The 22,507-nt window shown below is 40.2% G+C and overlaps 1 protein-coding gene across 1 annotated transcript in view; it reads right to left on the bottom strand.

Moving 5' to 3' along the window:
• Positions 1–17,270: 17,270 nt before the first annotated feature.
• kctd16b (potassium channel tetramerization domain containing 16b) overlaps positions 17,271–22,507 on the bottom strand; it is a 102,059-nt gene continuing 96,822 nt past the window's right edge. Inside the window, exon 2 of the mRNA XM_088321444.1 lies at positions 17,271–17,771. Within this exon, the coding sequence (XP_088177570.1) occupies positions 17,329–17,771 (443 nt within the window). The 3' untranslated portion in view covers positions 17,271–17,328. The remainder of the gene's footprint in view (positions 17,772–22,507) is intronic.

The following is a 22,507-nucleotide window of genomic DNA, read 5'->3' as shown; positions in this document are numbered from 1 at the left end:
TCCTCACTAGGGTCTCGGGGGTCCTGGAGCCCATCCCATCTATCTTTGGGCAGTGGGCAAGGGAGACCCTGAACTGGTTGCCAGCCAGTCGCAGGGCACACAGTGACAGACAACTCACCCGCTCATTCACAGCTAGGGACAATTTGGACTGGCCAATTAACCAGACATGCACTGGGAGAACATGCAAACTTTGCCTGGGGAGGGTGTGGTAGTTGGAATTCAACCCTGGACCTCCACACCACCCTGCTGCCGTGGAGCCCTAGTTAAAAGTCATTGTATTTAATGTTTTATTTTATAGCACCAAAGAGTTCATATTTTTGTTTTTTATTTTCTTGTGAAGTTTGTTTTTTTGCAGCCGACCTCCCTACACTATCCTCTCACCATGGTCTCACAAAATTCTATGGAAAACACTGAAAAACAGTTTTCTTTCCAATAGCTTCTCTCTTTTTGATTGTTAAGCATCCTTCCTTGCATTGCCCACACAGTAAGTTGGCACGCCGACCGTGCCACAATGGAGTAACGTTTGGCAGCGAGATAAAGCCCGAAATGTTCTTCTAATGGCGGCTCCTGGACAACTGCGGACGCTTCCGGATCATCCTCCCATTGTGTGTTCGACGGGCACAATGCCCGGAATCGAACCGCGTCGAGCAGAATCAATAGTCTCGTGCCAAGCCGGCCGCGGTCGACAATGGCCGTGCCGCTCACGGTTAGCGCGTTGGATTACGGCGCTGGCAAACAGATCGTGTCAGCTGCCGTGCTTGTTTTATTTGACTACCGGGCTATTCTTGTCAAATCGCCCGAAAAAAAAGGGAAATATAAACCAAACACGTGTTGATGGTGATTGACTTGTACATGTATATTTATATGTGACGCACCATATAATTGGGAATATACGCTAAATCACTGGTAATAGACTTTGGGGATGAATGCAAACCTCACTTTATTTATTCGATGTATTTCTTACAATAAGAAATAATCCCCGAGCGCTGCTGTGCTTTTTTTATTTGACCACCGGGCTTTTCTATGTCAAATGGCACAAAAACAAACCCTATAAACCAAACCTGTGTTGATTTTGACAAAATTTGGTCTACTTGTTAAAAGGGCTTGTACATATATATTGTTAGGTGATGCCCGATATAACCTGGAAACTAGGCTAAATAATCTGTAATAGACATTAGGGATTAATACAAGTCCGTCTGAACCAAACCGTGTTGATAATGATTGACTTGTACACGTATATTAATATGTACCACATGTCCAACGGTAATTAATTAGGTTATTTGTCAGGAAACGGACCGGAAAGCAGGAAGTCGGAACTCATATGCGTAGACGATCTGTCACTTTAATTAGGAAATAAAAGTTGTCCAACGCACAAACGGACCAAAGACAAAACAAAACAGGTTTAAAGGCAATCAAAATTACAAACTAGGTATTACTCAGATCAAACAGGCATGAACAGGTCTTCAACAAGGTAAAGCAATGATCTGGCAACCGGCAGTCCCAATAGGAGGGTTTAAGTACTCCAAAAGCAATCAGTCCAATGCGTCTCAGCCGGTGTAACGGGGCGGGGCCAGCTGGGCGCCATGACAACCGTGCAGGACATGACATTATTATGTATAGTATTATTATGCCAACAACGTTCCTCCGACCTATTCTACTTTAGTCTTGTTATTTACATGTTCTTTCTTTTTAAACTACTCTATATAATTGCTTTGTATTACACACTACAGTATTTTTATTACTCTATTCTTTTATATCTATTGTATTATCATTATTGAGAGTTCGCGTGTCAAATGATTTTTTTGTATATATCATGTTTATGGTTTATACTGGCTGAATACAAATAAATACACAATACACAAAGTATAATTGGGCCTATACGTCAAATCATCGGTAATAGACCTCGGGGGTGAATATAACTCCGCCCTTTTTATTTATTTGATGTATTTCTTACAATAAAATATAATTCCCGAGTGCTGCCATGCTTGATATATTTGAATACCGGGCTTTTTTTGTCAAATCGCCCAAAAAAGGGGGAATATAAACCAAACACGTGTTGATGGTGGTTGACTTGTACACGTATCTTTATATGTAACGCACCGTATAATTGGGAATATACGCTAAATCATCGGTAGTAGACTTTGGGGATGAATACAACTCTCACTTTATTTATTCGATGTATTGCTTACAAGAAGATATAATACCCGAGTGCTGCCATGCTTGTTTTATTTGACTAGCAGGCTATTCTATGTTAAATGGCACAAAAAATAAACCCTATTAACCAAACCCGTGTTGACCTTGATCAAATTTGGTGTACATGTTGATAGTGGTTGGCTTGTACATATATATGAATACCTAATGCCCGGTGTATCCTGGAAACTAGGCTGAATAATATGTAATAGACATTAGGGACGAATACACCTCCGTCTCATTATATTTTTTCGATTTATTTCTTACGGGGAGATATTAGTCCGAGCTTCCGTGCTTGTTTTATTTGACTACCGAGCTATTCCATGCCAAATCGCCCGAAAAAAAAACAGGAAATATAAACCAAGCTATTAGGTTTATGGGGCAATTACTTTTTCACTAAGGGCCAGATAGGTTTTCATTTTTTTTTTACCTTAATAAATGGAAAACTGCATTTTCTGTTTCCTTGGGTTGTCTCTGTTTGATATTAATATTGGGTTAATGATCTGAAACCTTTGTGAGTGATGCAAAAAACACAGAAATCAGGAATTGGGCAAATACTTTTTAATGGCACTGTAGACTTATATTGGTATATAATGGACTGTATAATCCGGGAAATAATCATAAATTGACATCAGGAATTGATAGAACTCCATCTCAAGTTATCTATTTGATGTATTTCTTAAGGGTAAGTATAAATCTGAGCTCTGCTGTTCTTGTTTTTTTGGAAATATAGTCCAAAAGTACAATTTGAACACTTATATACATATATAACCGACTGTATAATTCAAAATATATTTGTAAGGAGACATCGGGAATAAATACAAATTCGTCCCACTTTACTTATTCGATGGTTATCGCAAAAGTAGGTATAAATTCAGAGCTCTACTGTACCAGCTCAGTAGCCTAGATGGTAAGGCGCCCGCTTTGAGACTGGGAGGTCGGTGGTTTGCGCCCCGGCCGAGTCATTCCTAAGACTTAAAAAAAAAGTGGTCGGCGGCGCCCTCTGTTGGCTGCGGCTGCATCGGCTCGCCAAAACGGGTCAGGTGCAATCGACATTTCGTTCTGTGTACATTGTTACACAGAATGACAATACAAGGAAATTATTATTATTATTCTTGTTTTTTGTAAATATAGCACCAAGAGTACAATTTGTACATGTATATTTGTATGTATTTGACTGTGTAATTCGGAATGGATTCGTAAATAGACATCAGGAATTAATACAACTCCGTCTCACTTTAGTTATCTGATGTATTTCTAACGGTAAGATATGAATCCAAGTTCTGCCGTTAATGTTTCTTGTAAAATCTAGCATCAAACATTCGATTTGTACACTTATATTCGTTTATAAAACCATATAATATGGGAAATAATCCTATATACACATTGGGTATGAATACAACGCTATCCCACTTGATTTATTAGATTTATTTCTCATAAATCATAGCTTTGCTGTTCTTGTTTTTGTAGATCTAGCACCAAACACACGTTTGGTACTCTAGTATATGTTTACAACAGACCGTATAATTTTGAAAATAATTGTAGATAGACACCAAGAATGAATACAACTCCATCTCACTTCATTTATTTGATTTATTTATTGCAGGTAGATATAAATCATCGCTCTGTTGTTCTGGTTTTTGTAGATCTAGCACCAAAGGTACAATTTATACCCTTGAATTTGTATATAACAGACTATATAATTTGGAAAATAATTCTACTAAAACATCTGGTATAAATACAACTCCAGCTCGCTTTATTTATTTGGTTTATTTCTTACAGGTAGATATAAATCATAGCTCTGCCGTTCTTGTTTTTGTAGATCTAGCACCAAACGTACGATTGGTACTCTAGTATATGTTTATAACAGACCATATAACCTGGAAAATAATCGTATGTAGACATCAGGATTAAATACAACTTTATCTCACTTTATTTATTTGATTTATGTTTCACAGGTAGATATAAATCCTGAGCTCTGCCATTCTTGTTTTTGTATATCTAGCACCAAACGAATAATTTATACCCTTGAATTCTTATATAACAGACTACATACTTTTGAAAATAACCCCCTGTAAACATCTGGGATGAAAACAACTCTATCTCACTTTTTTTTTTTCATATATGTTTTACAGGTAGATAGAAACTCTGAGCTCTCCCGTTCTTGTTTTTGTAGATCTAGCACCAAACATAAGTTTGGTACTCTAGTATATGTTTACAACAGACCGTATAATCTCGAAAATAATTGTAAAAAGACACCAAGAATGAATACTACTCCATCTCACTTAATTTATTTGATTTAATTATTGCAGGTAGATATAAATCATCGCTCTGTTGTTCTGATTTTTGTAGATCTAGCACCAAACGTACAATTTATACCCTTGAATTGTATATAACAGACTATATAATTTGAAAAATAATTGTACTAAAACATCTGGTATAAATACAACTCTATCTCGCTTTATTTATTTGGTTTTTTTCTCACAGGTAGATATAAATCATAGCTCTGCCGTTCTTGTTTTTGTAGATCTAGCACCAAACATACGATTGGTACTCTAGTATGTTTATAACAGACCGTATAATCTGGTAAATAATTGTTAATAAACACCAGGAATAAATACAACTCTATCTCACTTTATTTATTTGATTTATGTTTCACAGATAGATATAAATCTCGAGCTCTGCCGTTGCTGTTTTTCTATATCTAGCACCAAACAGATAATTTATACCCTTGAATTCCTGTATAACAGACTATATAATCTGGAAAATAATCATTAATAGACATTGGGAATATATACAACCCTATCTCACGTTATTTATTCGATTTATTTCCTACAAGTAGATATAAATAATGGCTCTGCCGTACTTGTTTTTGTAGATCTAGCACCAAACGTACGATTGTGAATCTAGTATATGTTTAAAACAGACTATATAGTCTGGAAAATAGTCCTAAATAGACATCGGGAATAAAGACAACTCTATCTCACGTTGTTAATTTGATTTACAGATAGACATAAACTCTGAGCTCTGCTGTTCTTGTTTTTGTAGATCTAGCACCAAACATAGAATATATATCCTTGAATTCCTATATAACAGAACATATACTCTGGTAAATAATGGCAAATAGACATCGGGAGTAAATACAACTCCATCTCACTTTATTTATTTGATGTATTTGTGACATATAGGTATTCTCCGTAGTGTCTTTAAAGGCAGATGAGGACGTTACACATTCACTTTCATATCTCGAGGTACATTTAGGGATCCAAAAAAAAAAACATGAAAAAACATCACATTGTTCCATTTTTACCGATTAATGGTTGATTTTAGTTCCACGTTGTGATGAAAGAACAGTCCATCCGATCCAGAGTTTGAGTTCCATCCGGAAAACGAACATCGGACACAGTCATCGTATTTTGTGCTTTGTTTCTTTTTTTTTTTGACAAAAAATATTCTTCACAAAAAAAAAGACTCATCAGTGAGAACTTTCAATACCAACATGCTTACAACGATTATTTTTTTTCGGTGTATCAGAACAAACATACGACAGCACTTAACGCCCTTTTAGTTTCAAACAGTATGTGCCGTGAACAAGTTTTTTTTCTTTTTTTTTTATCGCCGATTCTTTGTAAAAGAATCGAGAAAAACACAAAACATGGCTCGATATCTTACGCTTGACTTCATACAGGGTTGCAGTCTGTAGTCCTAAAATGCATCTGAAATTTAAAAAAAAATCAGTCTTCTGGACCTTTGCGAAACGATTATAAATTATTCACAAAATAAAAGTTATTTTTTTATATATAGGTCTATGTATTTCCAAATTTCAAAATGTTTTTTGCAGTTTGTAGTCCAAAAATATTTTGAATCGAGAAAAATCATCCTGGGACCTGCAATAAACGATTATATCGATTTTCATGATTTTATATTAATATTTGGGTGCATGTATTTTTCAAATTTCGAAATGGATTTGTCGCCGCTTGTAGTCCAAAAATATCTGGAATTGAGAAAAAGTCATCTCGGACCCTGTGATAAACGATTATATCATTTTTAATGAATGTTTTTATTCATAGGTCTACATATTCCTGAATTTCAAAATTGATTTGTTGCAGTTTACATTCCAAAAATATCCGTAATCAAGAAAAATCCGTCTCGGGACCTTTGCAGAAAGACTAAAGTGAATTACATTTTTTTTAAATAGATCAAATTTCAAAACAGATTTCAGGCTTCTTATTTCCACATTTCAAATGGTCAGAAATCGGATGTGTGAAAATGTTACCGCCGTGACGCTTGGTTCGTACGAACAAGTGAATGTAAAAATTGGTTTTCGTGTGCCATCGTGATAAAAAAACAAAACGGATAGTCCCGATAATCGGTTGCCGAGTTGTGCTTGAAGTAGTTTATGGGTTGGAAGCAATTTGAGTTACGTTGGGATGATTGGAAGGAAAGTTGAATGAGGTTAAAGAAGTTTACAGACGTTTTTAGGAATATTTGAATGTTTCGTTTAATAGCAGCTTCGAAGACTCCTGATAACACAATTATTTTATTTTTGTTTGTTTGTATTACCCACCCCAGATACTGAGTACTTGAAATGGTGGTGGTTGGAGTTGGTGGAGAACGTTGTGGTGAGGGCCCGATTTAGTTAATTCTCTGTGTATTTACATTTTTATATATATATTTACATGTGAATAAACGTGAATATACACTTATGTGTAATATATATATGTGCATGTGTGTTCATATGTATTTGCATGTTTATCTGTTTATATATACATCATGTACGTATACAAATAAATCTGTACATGCAGGTTTGTGTGTACATACACAGGTATATATATATCTCATCTCATCTCATTAGCCGTACCGCTTATCCTCATTAGGGTCGCGAGGGGGGCTGGAGCCCATCCCAGCCATCTCCGGGCAGTGGGCAGGGGACACCCTGAACTGGTTGCCAGCCAATCGCAGGGCACACAGGGACAGACAACTCATTCGCTCATTCACACCTAGGGACAATTTGGACCGGCCAATTCACCTGACATGCATGTTTTTGGAATGTGGGAGGAAACCGGAGTGCCCGGAGGAAAACCACGCAAGCACGGGGAAAACATGCAAACTCCGCACAGAAAGGTTGGTAGCTGGATTTGAACTCATGACCTCAGAACTGTGCCGCACACACGCTAACCACCGCGCCGCCTTGCTGCCCTATATATATGTATATATATATATATATATATATATATATATATATATATATATATATATATATATATACAGGGAGTGCAGAATTATTAGGAAAATGAGTATTTTGACCACATCATCCTCTTTATGCATGTTGTCTTACTCCAAGCTGTATAGGCTCGAAAGCCTACTACCAATTAAGCATATCAGGTGATGTGCATCTCTGTAATGAGAAGGGGTGTGGTCTAATGACATCAACACCCTATATCAGGTGTGCATAATTATTAGGCAACTTCCTTTCCTTTGGCAAAATGGGTCAGAAGAGGGACTTGACAGGCTCTGAAAAGTCAAAAATAGTGAGATATCTTGCAGAGGGATGCAGCACTCTTAAAATTGCCAAGCTTCTGAAGCGTGATCATCGAACAATCAAGCGTAACATTCAAAATAGTCAGCAGGGTCGCAAGAAAGGTGGAGAAAAACCAAGGCGCAAAATAACTGCCCGTGAACTGAGAAAAGTCAAGCGTACAGCTGCCAAGATGCCACTTGCCACCAGTTTTGCCATATTTCAGAGCTGCAACATCACTGGAGTGCCCAAAAGCACAAGGTGTGCAATACTCAGAGACATGGCCAAGGTAAGAAAGGCTGAAAAACAACCACCACTGAACAAGACACACAAGCTGAAACGTCAAGACTGGGCCAAGAAAAATCTCAAGATGGATTTTTCTAAGGTTTTATGGACTGATGAAATGAGAGTGAGTCTTGATGGGCCAGATGGATGGGCCCGTGGCTGGATCGGTAAAGGGCAGAGAGCTCCAGTCCGCCTAAGACGCCAGCAAGGTGGAGGTGGGGTACTGGTATGGGCTGGTATCATCAAAGATGAGCTTGTGGGGCCTTTTCGGGTTGAGGATGGACTCAAGCTCAACTCCCAATCCTACTGCCAGTTTCTGGAAGACACCTTCTTCAAGCAGTGGTACAGGAAGAAGTCCGCATCCTTCAAGAAAAACTTGATTTTAATGCAGGACAACGCTCCATCACAGGCATCCAAGTACTCCACAGCGTGGCTGGCAAGAAAGGGTCTAAAAGAAGAAAAACTAATGACATGGCCTCCTTGTTCACCTGATCTGAACCCCATAGAGAACCTGTGGTCCCTCATCAAATGTGAGATTTACAAGGAGGGAAAACAGTACACCTCTCTGAACAGTGTCTGGGAGGCTGTGGTTGCTGCTGCACGCAATGTTGATCGTGAACAGATCAAAGCACTGACAGAATCCATGGATGGCAGGCTTTTGAGTGTCCTTGCAAAGAAAGGTGGCTATATTGGTCACTGATTTGTTTTTGTTTTGTTTTTGAATGTCAGAAATGTATATTTGTGAATGTTGAGCTGTTATATTGGTTTCCCTGATGAAAATAAATAATTGAAATGGGTATACATTTGTTTTTTGTTAAGTTGCCTAATAATTATGCACAGTAATAGTCACCTGCACACACAGATATCCTCCTAAAATAGCTAAAACTAAAAAAGCCCCACTCCAACTTCCAAAATATTCAGCTTTGATATTAATGAGACTTTTGGGTTCATTAAGAACATGGTTGTTGTTCAATAATAACATTAATCCTCAAAAATACAACTTGCCTAATAATTCTGCACTCCCTGTATATACACATGAGTGGATATATACACACAGTTATATAAGTTTAATATGTGTGTTTACCCCCAAATAGTGTATGTTGTAATAATAACACAATGATATAATAACATACTCAGGTATATACGTTTAATACGTATATTTACACCCAAACAGTATATGTTGTGTGAAATCGTTCTCAGTCGGGCAAATTGCAGCAAAAGGCCTGGAGTCAATAAGACGAGCGACGGCATTTTGCTTTCACGCCCACATCGGCGCTTCCTCACTGACATTGGGAGCCATTCGTCACACATCGTGTGGCTCCCCCCGGAGCCACAATTGGCCTTTCTTCAACCTCCGATACCGCGCAAGGTATTACCAACGAAATGACTTTTTATTTGTGCCGCCGAATGAGCCGGCGTATTATCGTAATAATTGTTTAAAACAGTGTGGCCGGTGTTATATTTATTATGTTATGGAATAGTTGAAAACGTAGACGTACGGTGTGCTTACTGTATAAATCGAATTTTCACAAGTGCGAGGGTATACTTCCGATAAAGTTAGCCAATATAGAATTCCGTTGTGATGGAATCTGTTCTATTTTTCGGTTTATTGGTTACAACTCTACAGTATGTGCCAGTATTTTCCCAATTCGTTTCATGTATATTTGATCAGGTTAGGTGGCATATGTGGGATTCTTCTTAATATATCAATTAAGCATTAACTGTACATCCATAACCCCCGGATTACGATGTCCCGATCTTTTGATACTTTCTTGTTACGAAATTGAATACAATGTCTTAGTCACCTATGTCAAAACCCAACAAAACAAGATAATGAAAATGACCTAAGATTAAAACTCAAGACGTGTAATGTGTAACAAGATCAAGTACAGTGGACACCCAGGTTACGGTATCCCAAATTTACGATATTTTCTTGTAACAAAGTGGAATTCTTCTTAATATATCAATAACCAACAACTGTACATCCATAGACCCCGGATTACGATGTCCCCATTTTACGATATTTTAATGTTACAATGTGGAATACGATGTTATTTTCTGGCCTTCATTACGGTATTTTCTCCACTGCAAATATTTCTGGCGCCCAAACAATTGCGATGTCCGTGCATATGATTGTTGGAGTAACCTGCATAGTTTACAACGTCTTCATATTAGGATGTAGAGTACTATGTTTTTTTTCAATGTTTATTTGATCCCTCATTATGGCCTTTTCCCCTTCGTATGACATAAAAATATGTTGTGTACCCGGTTGCAATGTTTGTAAGTTGGACTGTGGGAGTCCTTACCTTCCGACGTTTTGACATTATGATATAAAATACAATGTTTTTTGGGCCCCTCGTTGAAGTATTCGCTCCCACAATACGTCATTAAATGATTTTGCCCGCTCAAAAGTATACAAAATTAAAACTGCAATGTTTAAACGATTGTGGGAGTCATGGTTGTTTACCTTTGCGTCATTCATATTTTGGGTATTTATGATTAATAAGGTACAAATCTAATTGAGTATTTATGTTTGCTTAAGTACCGTAAATTCCGGACTATAAGCCGCTACTTTTCCCCCAAAATTTTCAACCCTGCGGCTTATTCAGAGATGCAGCCAATTTGTGTAATCTTTTTAACGGCCGCCAGTGGCGCTCGAGTACAAAAGGTAAGATTTAGACCGGTGGAACATATGCGCCGAGGAAGATCACATCTTCTGAGCGCAAACATACCCTCATCTTGCCCATTGCACAATATCAGGCTCATGACGCAGCTTCCAGGTCAAAAGCAAACGGGCATATTGCTGGGGTGTATTGAAGTGAGGGAGCGTGGGACGACGTCATCATAATGAGGATTCTTTCCGACATTAAGAAAGACGACTCAAATGTCATTAACAAGGAGGAAGAAGCGAAGGGTCTGCCGTGATCCTAACGAATATGGCATTTATTTCCATAACAGAATGATATGCAGGTATGCGAGCGTGTTGTTAGTAGCGTGAGGCTACCTCCCAAAGGCACGGTTTAGGATGAAAGTTATATTATTATTATTAAAGCTTTTAAAACTCTCTCGATGTACCGTCTTTCTTTGTAAATATGTGTAATATGTATTTGCAACTCTATATTTTTGTAATGTATTTATTTGTATTCATTTGAGACACTTATTCTGCACAAGCAAATTTAAAAAGAGGGGCGGAGCAGACGCGGGCTGATGGGAAAGTGGGGACCGGTAAAGGTGAGTTTTTGTGGACACGGCGGACAATAATGGATATATATTTTTACCTTACCTTTGGAAATATACACTTTTTTTCCTTGGATTACTTTCAACGGGCACCTAGAATCTGCAGGTCTGCAGCAAATTTTAGGTACCTATATCATTTTTCGTTCATTTTGGCTGTTGTTTATGGACTGTGTGCTTCAATGAAGGACGTTTAGTTTCAATCGCGGGACTTGAAGTTTGGCTTGGATTAATTTCGTGATTTTTTGATGTGGGTGCATGCGGCTTATATACAGGTGCGGCTTGTGTATGGACAAAATCGGTTTTCCCTTAAAAATGTGATGGGTGCGGCTTATAATCAGGTGGGCTCTATAGTCCGGAATTTACGGTAGTCTTTTTATCATTTTTTTCGGCTATTTATGGTTGTTCATGTTCACGTTTTATTCATATTTTGAGTATTTCTTGTTGCTAAGGAACATATTTCATTAATATTTCCCGCGTTTTGGAATGTGTAGGAACATACTTCCTCTAGTTTCGCTACTCAAACAATTCCCTGGTCAAACACCGATCCTCAAATTGATTATGGTATCGATGAATATCACTCATCAAAATAACTTTTTGGGGAAAAGGTTTAGCAAGTTTACATTGATGGCGCTTTTATGTGTGATCGGAAAGAAAACCAGTCAATGATGGCGAACTAAAAGCACACTAAAATGCCCCGCTCCCGTTTCCAATTTTCAATTTTAGTCCAGCAGCCTAGTCAGGAAGGAATACGGGAAAAAAACAGATGTTTAACGAAAAAGCAAGCGTGAGACTTGTTTTGTCAATTAGGTTTCATTAATAACTGTGAACTACAAGCACAAATTACAGAGACCCTAGTCGATCGCTATCGATTAGTTTGTCAACAATCGGCTAGAGAACCGTAACCGGCTGGTGGGAAGAGTCGATGTCTTTTTCCCGGTTGAACGAACGCACCTGCCGCATTGTCGTCATGAATACAGTGCCTGGCAAAAGCCGGAATGGGATACAAGAAGATTTTGCAACATTCACAGATCACCCGGAGCACTGCAGGAGCAATACTATCAAAACGCATAGAGCATAAAACCAATGCAAACCTACCAAGACCTGGCTGTCCCTCTAAACCAAAAGCCGCATGTCCTGCATGTTTTGGAGGTTTTTCCTCTCCAACTCAGGTGATGCTACTTAGCTAGCTTTCTTGGAGCTTGATAATGTTTCAGGTGATTGGAATCCCCTGTATTGTACTGAACTCCAAAAATAGCAGGACATGCGGTACTCGAGGACCAGGTTGGCCACCCCTGCTCTAAACTTTCAGCCCAAACAGGGAGAAAACTAATCATATAAGAAACCAAGAGGTCCATGATCAAATTGGATGACCTGCAGGCATACGTGACTAAAGAGGGACAATCTGTGCATAGGGGGCAGCACGGCGGCGCAGTGGTTAGCGCTTGTGCGGCACAGTTCATGTCATGGGAACCTGTCGTGGGTTCAAATCCAGCTCCAGACATCCTGTGCGGAGTTTGTATGTTCTCCCCGTGCTTGCGTGGGTTTCCTCCGGGCACTCCGGTTTCCTCCCACGTTCCAAAAACATGCATTTCAGGTGAATTGGCCGGTCCAAATTGTCCCTAGGTGTGAATGAGCGAATGAGTTGTCTGTCCCTGTGTGCCCTGCGATTGGCTGGCAACCATTTCAGGGTGTCCCCTGCCCACTGCCCGGAGATGGCTGGGATGGGCTCCAGCCACCCCGCGACCCTAATGAGGATAAGCGGTACGGCTGATGAGATGAGATGAGAATCTGTGCATAGGACAACTATTAGTCATACTCGGAATCCACCCTTTATGGAAGAGTGGCAAGAAGAAAGCCCTTTCTGAAAGACTACCATAAAAAGGCCTGTTTGGTGTGTAAGAAGCCACACGAGAGGCACAAATAACATGTGGAACAAGATGGTCTAGTCGAATGAGACCAAAATTGAATGCAAGAATTACTTGGGGCAGAAGACATAACACTGCACATCACTCTGAAACCACCGTATCCACTGTCAAACATGGCGGTGGCAGCATCATCATCTAGGGTTGCTTTCCTTCAGCGGGCACTGGGAAGATGGTCAAAGTTGATGAGAAGATGAATAGACACAAATTCAGGGCAATTCTGGCAGAATATCTGTTGGAGTCTGGAAGAGACCTAAGACTGGGGTGCAGGTTTATCTTCCAACAGGGCAACAAACCTAAACATAAAGCAAAATCTACAACGGATTGATTAAAAACCAACAAAGGCCAAGCCGAAGTCCAGACCTCAATCCTATCGAGCATTTGTGGAAAGATCTGGAAAAATGCTGTGCACAATCAATCACCAACAAACCTTGAGGAACTTAATCAGTTTTATAAAGAGGAATTGGTAAATATTTCAGTTTCAAGATGTGTGAAAATACTTGTGGCTGTGATCGGAGCAAAAGGAGGTTGTACAAAGTATTAACTCAAAGGGGGGCAATCATTTTGCAACGCCTACTTTTCAATTTTTTACTTGTTAGCACAATATAAATTGTTCAATACATTTGGTTTGCTTTCACAGTTGCGTCTCACATGTTGTTGATTCTTGGAAAATAGTTTCAGTTATTTTATCTATAAGTTTGAAACCTAAAACAAGGCTATATGTAAAAAAAGAATCATGGGGGGCTGATACTTTTGCAAAGCACTGCATTCGTCGGAAAAGAAAGAAGCGAGCGCTAAAGACGAGTAGCGCGTCGAGAAACGTTAGCGTGGGCGGCCGCTCGCTCCATCAGGACTTTTATTGCGTTCTCCGCGATTCCGCCATCAAAAACTCCGCTTTATTGCCCGTCTCAGAAATTGCTCCCAAGCAATTCACGCCGCAGACGTTCACTCGGGGGGTTGGGGGGGCTGCGCCGTTTGCAATACGAGTCATATTAGAACAGGAAAATTAATTTGGGCCGCTGATGAAAACGGAACATTTCCCGCCAAGGAGGAGAAAAAAACGAAATGGGTTGTGTGCAACCGAGCGGCGCTAGCAAACCGACGCGGCTATCGGGGGAGTTTGTCGCGAAAAGCGCTAGCTGACCTCAAGGGGCTCGTAAGTCTGATCCAACATTTGGTTTTACCGTTGAAATAGCGTGTGGATGACACGATGGATGCGCTGAATTTTGGCACTGAAATGCACTTTTGGTCATTTTTACCAGAAAGCAAAAAAACTACAATGACAAAAGTGAGGCGAGCTGTGTGAAGCTGACTTTCACTTTGGGGTTGTTGGATAATGCGGCTGCTAAATTTTCTTTCTGCAACAAGAAGAGATTGGAAATGCCATCAAAATGAGTTAAGCCACAACAAGACATTTTCTCTCTGCTCCTACATTTTGTTAGCCGCTAGCCAGGCTAATGTTTACATGCAACACAAAAGAGTTGACTTACGAAAGTTAAGCCATTTTTTTCTAAATATGCACTTTGTGTTCCTCCTTCCCCCCTGAAATGGTTGGCTACCTCTTAGCTATCCACAAGTTTATTTTACGATAACACGACATAGCTAACCCTTTAGTTTTCAATTTATTGCATCCCAAGATGGCACCAAATGATCTCATTAGCATATGAACTTGTTATAGTATAGCTATTGGACGGACCAATTATCACAGTATTTCTTTTTACTAATTTGATAACATTTTTTAATGATTTTAACTAAAGAACATCCATCCATCCATCCATTATCTGCACCGCTTATCCTCAGTAGGGTCGCGGGGGTGCTGGAGCCCATCCGAGCCATCCTTGGGCAGTGGGCAAAGGACACCCTGAACTGGTTGCCAGCCAGTCACAAAGCACAGAGGGACAGACAATTCGCTCGCTCATTCACACCCAGGGACAATTTGGACCGGCCAAATAACCTGACATGCATGTTTTTGGAATGTGGGAGAAAACCGGAGTGCCTGGAGGAAACCCACGCAGGCACGGGGAGAACATGCAAACTCCACACAGGAGGTTCGATCTCATGACCTCAGAACTGTGCCGCACACGCGCTAACCACTGCGCCGCCATGCTGCCCCATTAAAGACCATAATTATTATAATAATGCTGACCACGTAAGTCTTATCACACACATGGTTTTTCACTTTGAAACATGGTATGGATGGCACTAGGGATGCACCGAATTTTTGGCACCGGAAATTTTTTTCCTGCTAAATGAACAAAAGTGCATTTTTGTTTTTATCAAAAAAAAAAAAAAAAAAAAAAGGTGTGCTAAAGGTTGGATGACATTATGTCGAGAGTGAAGCGAGACATTCGAAGCTGGCTTTCACTTTGGGGCGGAGTTAGTGCCCAACACGGCTGCCGATTCTTACTTTTGCACTACAGAAGAGATGGAGAATAGAATCAAAATTAGTTAGGCCACGTTTTTAGCAACAAAATATTTCCTCCAAAAGTCGAGCGTCCCTCTGCTTCCATATTTTTGTTAGCCAAAATGTTTAGCTAATGTTTACCTGCTATCACTACGGCACAAACATGTTTGTACTCCTTACCTGGTTGCTGCCACATGTGCTTCAGACTAGGGTATCCAAACTAGTAAATCGTATGTCGTTAGATTTCTGGGTCGACATTTCGATATTTTCCGAAGAAATCGGATGTTAGGAAAACCTCAGAGAACTACAGTTATGTAGCGTTTAAACACATTTTCGAAAATGCCGAGACCCGATGAAAAAAGGTGGGCAGTCTGCAAAGGACCCTTGGGCCATAGTTTGTCCACCGCAGTTATAAACGATTGTTTTTTTTGTGCTTTTTATCAGGAATAACACGGCGGTTACTTTTAGCCATCGGATTGTGTTTTGGGTGAAATTTCCCAGCGATGGCCATCTGCGTTCATCTGTCTTTTTCTCGGTTCTTGTCGGTTCTTGCAGGCTGTGAAAGCGCCGGGAGATAACGGCACATAATCCGAGTGGGCGGCACACATACTACATACGTTACGTCAGGGAGAAAATTTTCTGCTTTGTCGCCGTCCAACCCAGCAGAAAAACGTGTCTTCTGATAAAAACAAATTATAAACAGCTAGGCCAGGGGTTTCAAACTCAAGAGTTCGGGGGCCAAACGTTCAAAAAAACATTCTCACGGGGGCCAGATTGATAGGTTAAAGAGAAATAAAGAAACAGAGAGAGATAGTGAATAGGGACTGTGAAAGAGCAAGAAATTGTGAAAAAGAGAGGGAGAAAAAAACGAAAGAAAGTGAAAAAGGGAGAGAAGAAAAGAGAGAAAAAACAGAGCCAAAGAGAGGGATACAAAGAGAAAGACAAAGAGAGAAAGTAAGAGAGGAAGCAAGTGCAAAGAGAAGAGGGATAGAAAGAGAGAAAAACATAGGAAGAAGAGGGGGAGAGAGGATAATAAAGAAAGAAAGAGAGCAAGAAATAAAACAAACAGAAAGACAGATAGAAAGAGATGATTAAAAGAGAAAGATACAGAGGTAGAGAAGAAAATCAGAGAGAAAGAAAGTGGACAAGAGAGAGAAGGAAAGTGGACAAGAGAAACAATGAGAGAGAGAGACATAGAGTGAGAGAGAGAGAGGGGGGGGGGACAGAGAGAGAGAGCGTGAGAGAGAGAGAGACAGAGAGAGAGAGAGGGAAAGGGAGAAAATAGAAAATAGAGAGTGTGAAAGACAGAGAGAAAAAGAGATAAAAGAGAGAGTGAGAAAAAATGGGAGAGAGGTAGAGAAGAAAAAGTGAGCTGGAAAGAGAAAAATAAGAGAGAGAGAGAGAGAGAGATAGGGGGAAATTTAGAGAAAGTAAAGATAGACAGAGAGAAAGAGAGAAGAGAAAGAGATAAGAAAGAAGAAAAAGAGCAAAAAAAGAGAAGGAGAGAGAGAGAGAAGAGTAGAGAAGAAAGAGAGAAAGAGAGTGAGACCAAGAGAAAAGAACGAAAGAGAGAACGAAATACAACTCAAGTTGCTATGTGAGTGGCGACATCCAGTGAACATATTTCAAACCACAGCTTGTTTTTCTCTTGCGCTTTTCTCTGTGTCCTCTCGCGGGCTGGAGAGAATGGGTCGACCGGCCTGATCCGGCCCACGGGCTTCCTGTTTAACACCCCCCGGCCAGGCAGGCTAGGATGTCCAGGTTTTTGAGGCTCAGAGTCGATACTTCCTCAACAAGTCCGCCTGCCACATGTACTTGCGCTCGGGAAAGCTTTCGGGGATCTTGATCTTGCGAAAGTCCTGGATGCAACGGTCCAGTTCCTCCTCCACCGTCATCTTCTCCTTGGCCGTCCGTTTCTTGCAGGCTTTGGAGTCGCGCGTCCGCAGAAGGTCGCTTTTCCGACGTTGTTCCGACTGCTGGAGCCGGGCTACGGGACCTTTTTTGGGTGGCCGGTCCAGGGTTTGGATGTTGACGTGAGGCTGGCGGCTGACCGGCACTCCCACCACCGTCCCCTGGGGGGAGCCAGCCTCGGATTGGCTCTCGGAGCTGGAGGTGGAGAGATCATTGAAGGAGGTGCCGCTCTCCCCTCCACCTTCACCTTTGTGGTTCTTGCAGCAGCAGTCGCAGGGAGGAGTGGACCAACTCGAGGTGCCGCCTGAAAAAAAAAACACAAAAAAAGATCGTGAAAAACTTGCAACTCAAGATTAGCTACACTGCATTTTAATCAACCAAGCTTTCAAGCAGCAGTCAGGAAAACCTTACAGAGAGTCATCAACACGCTCTGCCCAGTCTGAAGGACATTGCAGCATCTCTCTACGGTAATCAACACAACCCATTAAATCATTGGTGACTCTCTACCCCTTTATGGTTGGAATTTAATGTGTTAACTGGTTTATTTTCACATTTAAGTGAAGGCAGTTTTACACCTGAACCAACTCACCCCAATCTACAAACACAACATCGCCCTCTATCAGCCGGTTTGCATTTATTAAAAAAAATCATAACTTTGGATAAAAATGACCTAAATACTTGCTTCTTATTCTGACATACTTAAAAATTCATGGCGGGCCAGATTAAATCATCGAACAGGCCGGATCTGGCCCACGGGCCTTATAATTGACATGGCTGGCATAGCATCCAGATTTGGTACACTAGTTTTATGACAGCAAACAGGAAAACTATTAGTAGACACTCAAAATAAAAGGAGAAGACATCAATCGATTTTGGATTTGCAAGAACAGGAAAAAGGGCTCTCAGCTTTAAAAAAAAAAGTCCATCCCTTCCTAAAGCCATCTCTCAACCCTTCTCTTTTTAATAAACCTTCAAAGTTACAAAAACAGATCAGCTTTAATTGGTGTGGATATCAAAAAACAGCAACATGATTGGCCAAAAGTAAAAATGACATAGTAGTCAAAACAACTAACAACAGTGGACAATAATTGTCAAAATAAGATGAAGTCTCCTTTAAATTTGTTTAATATTAAACACGGAAAAAACTTATCAAAAACCTTATTAATAGTCATCAACACAGCCCCCAAATATCATGGGTCCTCCCTGCCCAGTCTGGAAGGACAGTCAAGTCATATTTATTTGTATAGCCCTTTATCACAAAAAGTCTCAAAGGGCTGTACAGAGCAAAACAACAACAACGACATAATAACTAGTAAAGTATGACAGGTAATCAACACAATCCAGAAAATCATTGGCTGCTCTCTACCCAGTCTGGAAGACACTCTGTCTAGGTTATCAACACAGCTGCCGGCCCTTGCCAGGTCATCAACACAGCTAAGAAAATCATCATAGACTGCACTTTGTCCAGTATGCAGGACAGTGCTGTTTCTCTTTAAGGTGATCAACACAGCCCACAAAACCATGGGCTGTTAAGCCGTGGAGCAACGCGAGGTGCTGCCTGACAAAAAAACCCCAAAAAAAACGTTTTAATCAACCAAGCCTACTATCATACGGCATCCTTGTGTGGTACGTTGGTTTCACGGCAGCAGACAGAAAACCTTACAATGAGTCATCAACAGTGCCCAGAAAATATTGGGTTGCGCTCTGCCCAGTCTGTTGGACATTGTCTCTCTCGGTCATGGTGATAGGGAATAGCACCTGAGGAGCCCACAGACTGGTTTTGAAAATAGTTTACCAGTGATGGTCCAACATGATTTCCTAAGAAATTTAATTTGTAACTGTGATCAGTGTCTTTGAAAACAAAGTTTTAGTGAATGAGTGCTTATTTTAACCGTATTTCTAATAATTACAACCCGGGATATTATGATAATAACATTGTAACAACATAGTAATAACACAAGTTGCTATTTTAGAAATGTACTTTGTACTGTGAAAATACTTTATTAGAAAGTTTTGCATGTTTCTTTTGTGACCAGATTTTTTTTATTTATTTGCAAAGCAATTTTACGGTGCATCCCCTGTATGGCTTATTTTTATGTATAGTTAAGCATTTCGGGCCTATCGCGACTTATACTCAGGAACGATGTCTATACTTTTTTACGATCTGCTCATATTTGAAGCCCACTCCAGACAATCCCAACTTTTCTAACTTAGGTACTTAGAGATAGCAATGCAATCGGTTATAAAGTTAAAAAAAAACAGCGTACGGGGAAGAATCCACACAATGAAAAGTGGGCCAGGGCATTTTCTCAAACAAAGCGATAGGACGCGCGAGACAACTAAATGGCTTTCTTCCAGTTTAATCACGGAGGCGAGTTGCCTAACTTGCTGCCATTGTGCAGAAAATTGCAATCATGTATACAAGCTAAAATGGACTGTGAAAAAATGGACCAGTTTAAAATGTACTGTGTGAGTTTGGAAGAGTAGTTGATGCTTAAATTAGCAGCTTGTGTCAGAGCTATTATAACAGGTTGGTGATTCAGCCGGGGCATTTTGCAAACTTTAACACAAATACATTTTTCTTTCGATACATCAGCACATTTATTTTATACATGATGGTTTTGTCATGATAACCGATTTGAATCACCTGTGCCCACTCATTTGGCGCCAACCACTGCGGTTTCTGATTGGCTCCCTGTCCCCATTTAAAACCCAGTCCTGTCTGTCCCCTGTCAAGCCTTTTTCGACCCTGACTCCCACCTGTTTTTGCTCCTGTTTGTCTCTGGCTACGACCTGTATTGTCCCCTACCACGTCTGCTCTCCCGTCCCGGCTTACGACCCATTTTTGATCCCGACTACTGTTGTAGAATAGAAATTTGCAATGGTAGAATAGATTTGCATACATTTGTTCAGGAGACTTGCTGACATGTAGAAAGACTTGCTTACAGTTGGGAGAAATGTTGCTTACATTTCAGGAAGGTCTCGGCGGACGAATTAGTACAAACTATCCTCCTTAAGGGAGGACAAGAGATAACGGCAAAGGGCAAACTGACCCAAACTTAAAAACATTTCCAAGAATTGATGATTACAGAATCCGTGCCATGTACACGTGAAAGGGACGGGGCTACACCGGTTACACATGCTGTGTTGAAACTATAAAGACCCACGCTTATCTGAGATTCGCTGAGTTTCTTGTTGAGATTGTTGCATCAATAAAGAGCTCCCTCTTACGTCATTGATTCCTGCATTCTCTGTGAACGCGTATGAGACGATATCTCGATTTATCTTCTTCAACACTACAACACGTCTACTCTCCTGTCCTGGCTTACGACTCCTTTCCGGCCCCGACCACGTTTTTGCTCTCCCTGTGCCGGCTTTCGATCTGTTTTCCATCCCTGACACAGCCACCGCTCGCAACGGAAGATACACTTCCGTGTTCGGAACACAATTCGATTGCGAGAGCGACTTGCTTCCCGCGTCTAGAGAGCACTGGATCGCAGGCGCTGCCCTTCCTCGCTCTATCTCAATAAACGAGTGAGAAACGTTACGCGATTGGGTCTACCCTTTGTTCTGGATGTGACAGGTTTGTTTTCATAGTAAATTCAAATACATAAAACTTTGATATCTGTAATCAACATATTTTGCATAGTGTACTTGCAGAGAATATTATTTTTAAGTATATATTTTTGCTGATTTCACTTTATTTTCAACATGCTTTTTTTGCCTATTTAGTGGAAATTGTACAAAAGCCATGGGTTTGTAGACTTTTTTCAAGGCCAAATTCAAGCACTTTTTCGGGACGTTCTACGGCACTATTATTAGAAAGAATTGTGTGAAACTCGTATTGTTTAAAGCCGCAATTTTTTTTTGCAGTTTACTTATGTAATTTTCAAATGTATGTGTGTATTTATAAACTTCATAAATACACACATAATATATAATATAAAGAGATATGATTTCTATATCTCGAGTTAACTGAGAATATATTTGTTTTTGAGATCTAAACAAAACGTGTGAAAATATTTCACAGACAAATCTCTCCCCTTTACGTAATCCTTGCGTTACTACACTTGTCATAGTGCCCTGTTTCGGTGTAGCATGCACTTGTCCACTCGGGCGCAACTCACAGGGAGCGGTAACACTACATAGGACAATGCCGTACAAATTCATGCCAGCTGCAGTTGGTCACAAAGGACAAAGAAATGGCAAAGCGAAGTCCTAAGAGAACAGCATCTGCTTCATTTTTAAGCAGACTTGTTGGGAAAACATATCAAGCATCGACAAGCACAAACAATCCAAGCACTCCCCAATCCTTAAAAAACACAAAATTCAAATGGAAACATTTTAATGATTTCAAGCGCCCGTACGAACCCTGAATGTATTACATTCTTGTAGACTATAAAACTGCATTTTAGTCCCTTTTCCAGCAGTCATTCGCTTACCTGGACATTGACAAAAACGACCAAAATATATTATTGAAGGGAGGGTGAGGGGTTTGTCGGACTCATAATTATGACATGACATGAACATCAGTCTGATTAAAACCTATTATCCTCAAGTAGTCTATAAAACTGTCCCCCAGAGCTGTTTTTTTTTCCTCCAGCTGTCATTTACTAGCTGTTTTGCTCGATAAATACTGCCTTTGGATTGGCTGTTGCTTTAGATCATCCTTATCTGATGCTCCGCCGGGTGAAATTTATTACGGGCTATCATCCAAATCTTGGAAGAAAAATAAATATGAAAAAAGGCCCACCTATGTCGTTTATTTTGCATAAAAACAAGCATAATTAAGCAGTCTTGATGGGCGACCGTAAATAGATCAAACTGTTACTCGCAACGACAGTACCATCTGCGGGAGCGTTTTCATCCCGGCACTTTTTAGATGTTCAATGCTTCTTTTCATGTACTGACGAGTATTCGCTTCACTCGCGGTGAAGCTATAAATAAAGCGGCTTAGTAGAAACGCGTGCGGGAACAGTTTGCATAAAAAAAAGAGCAAGTTTCAATGAGAGGATCGGAAAAAAATATTTCCCTTCTTGG

The sequence above is a fragment of the Urocampus carinirostris genome, chromosome 17, assembly GCF_059441175.1.
Source record: "Urocampus carinirostris isolate Australia breed hairy pipefish chromosome 17, RoL_Ucar_1.0, whole genome shotgun sequence".
In the NCBI taxonomy this organism is placed as follows: domain Eukaryota; kingdom Metazoa; phylum Chordata; class Actinopteri; order Syngnathiformes; family Syngnathidae; genus Urocampus; species Urocampus carinirostris.
The sequence above is the reverse complement of the archived record's forward strand: the minus strand, read 5'-3'. Positions and strand labels throughout refer to the sequence as shown.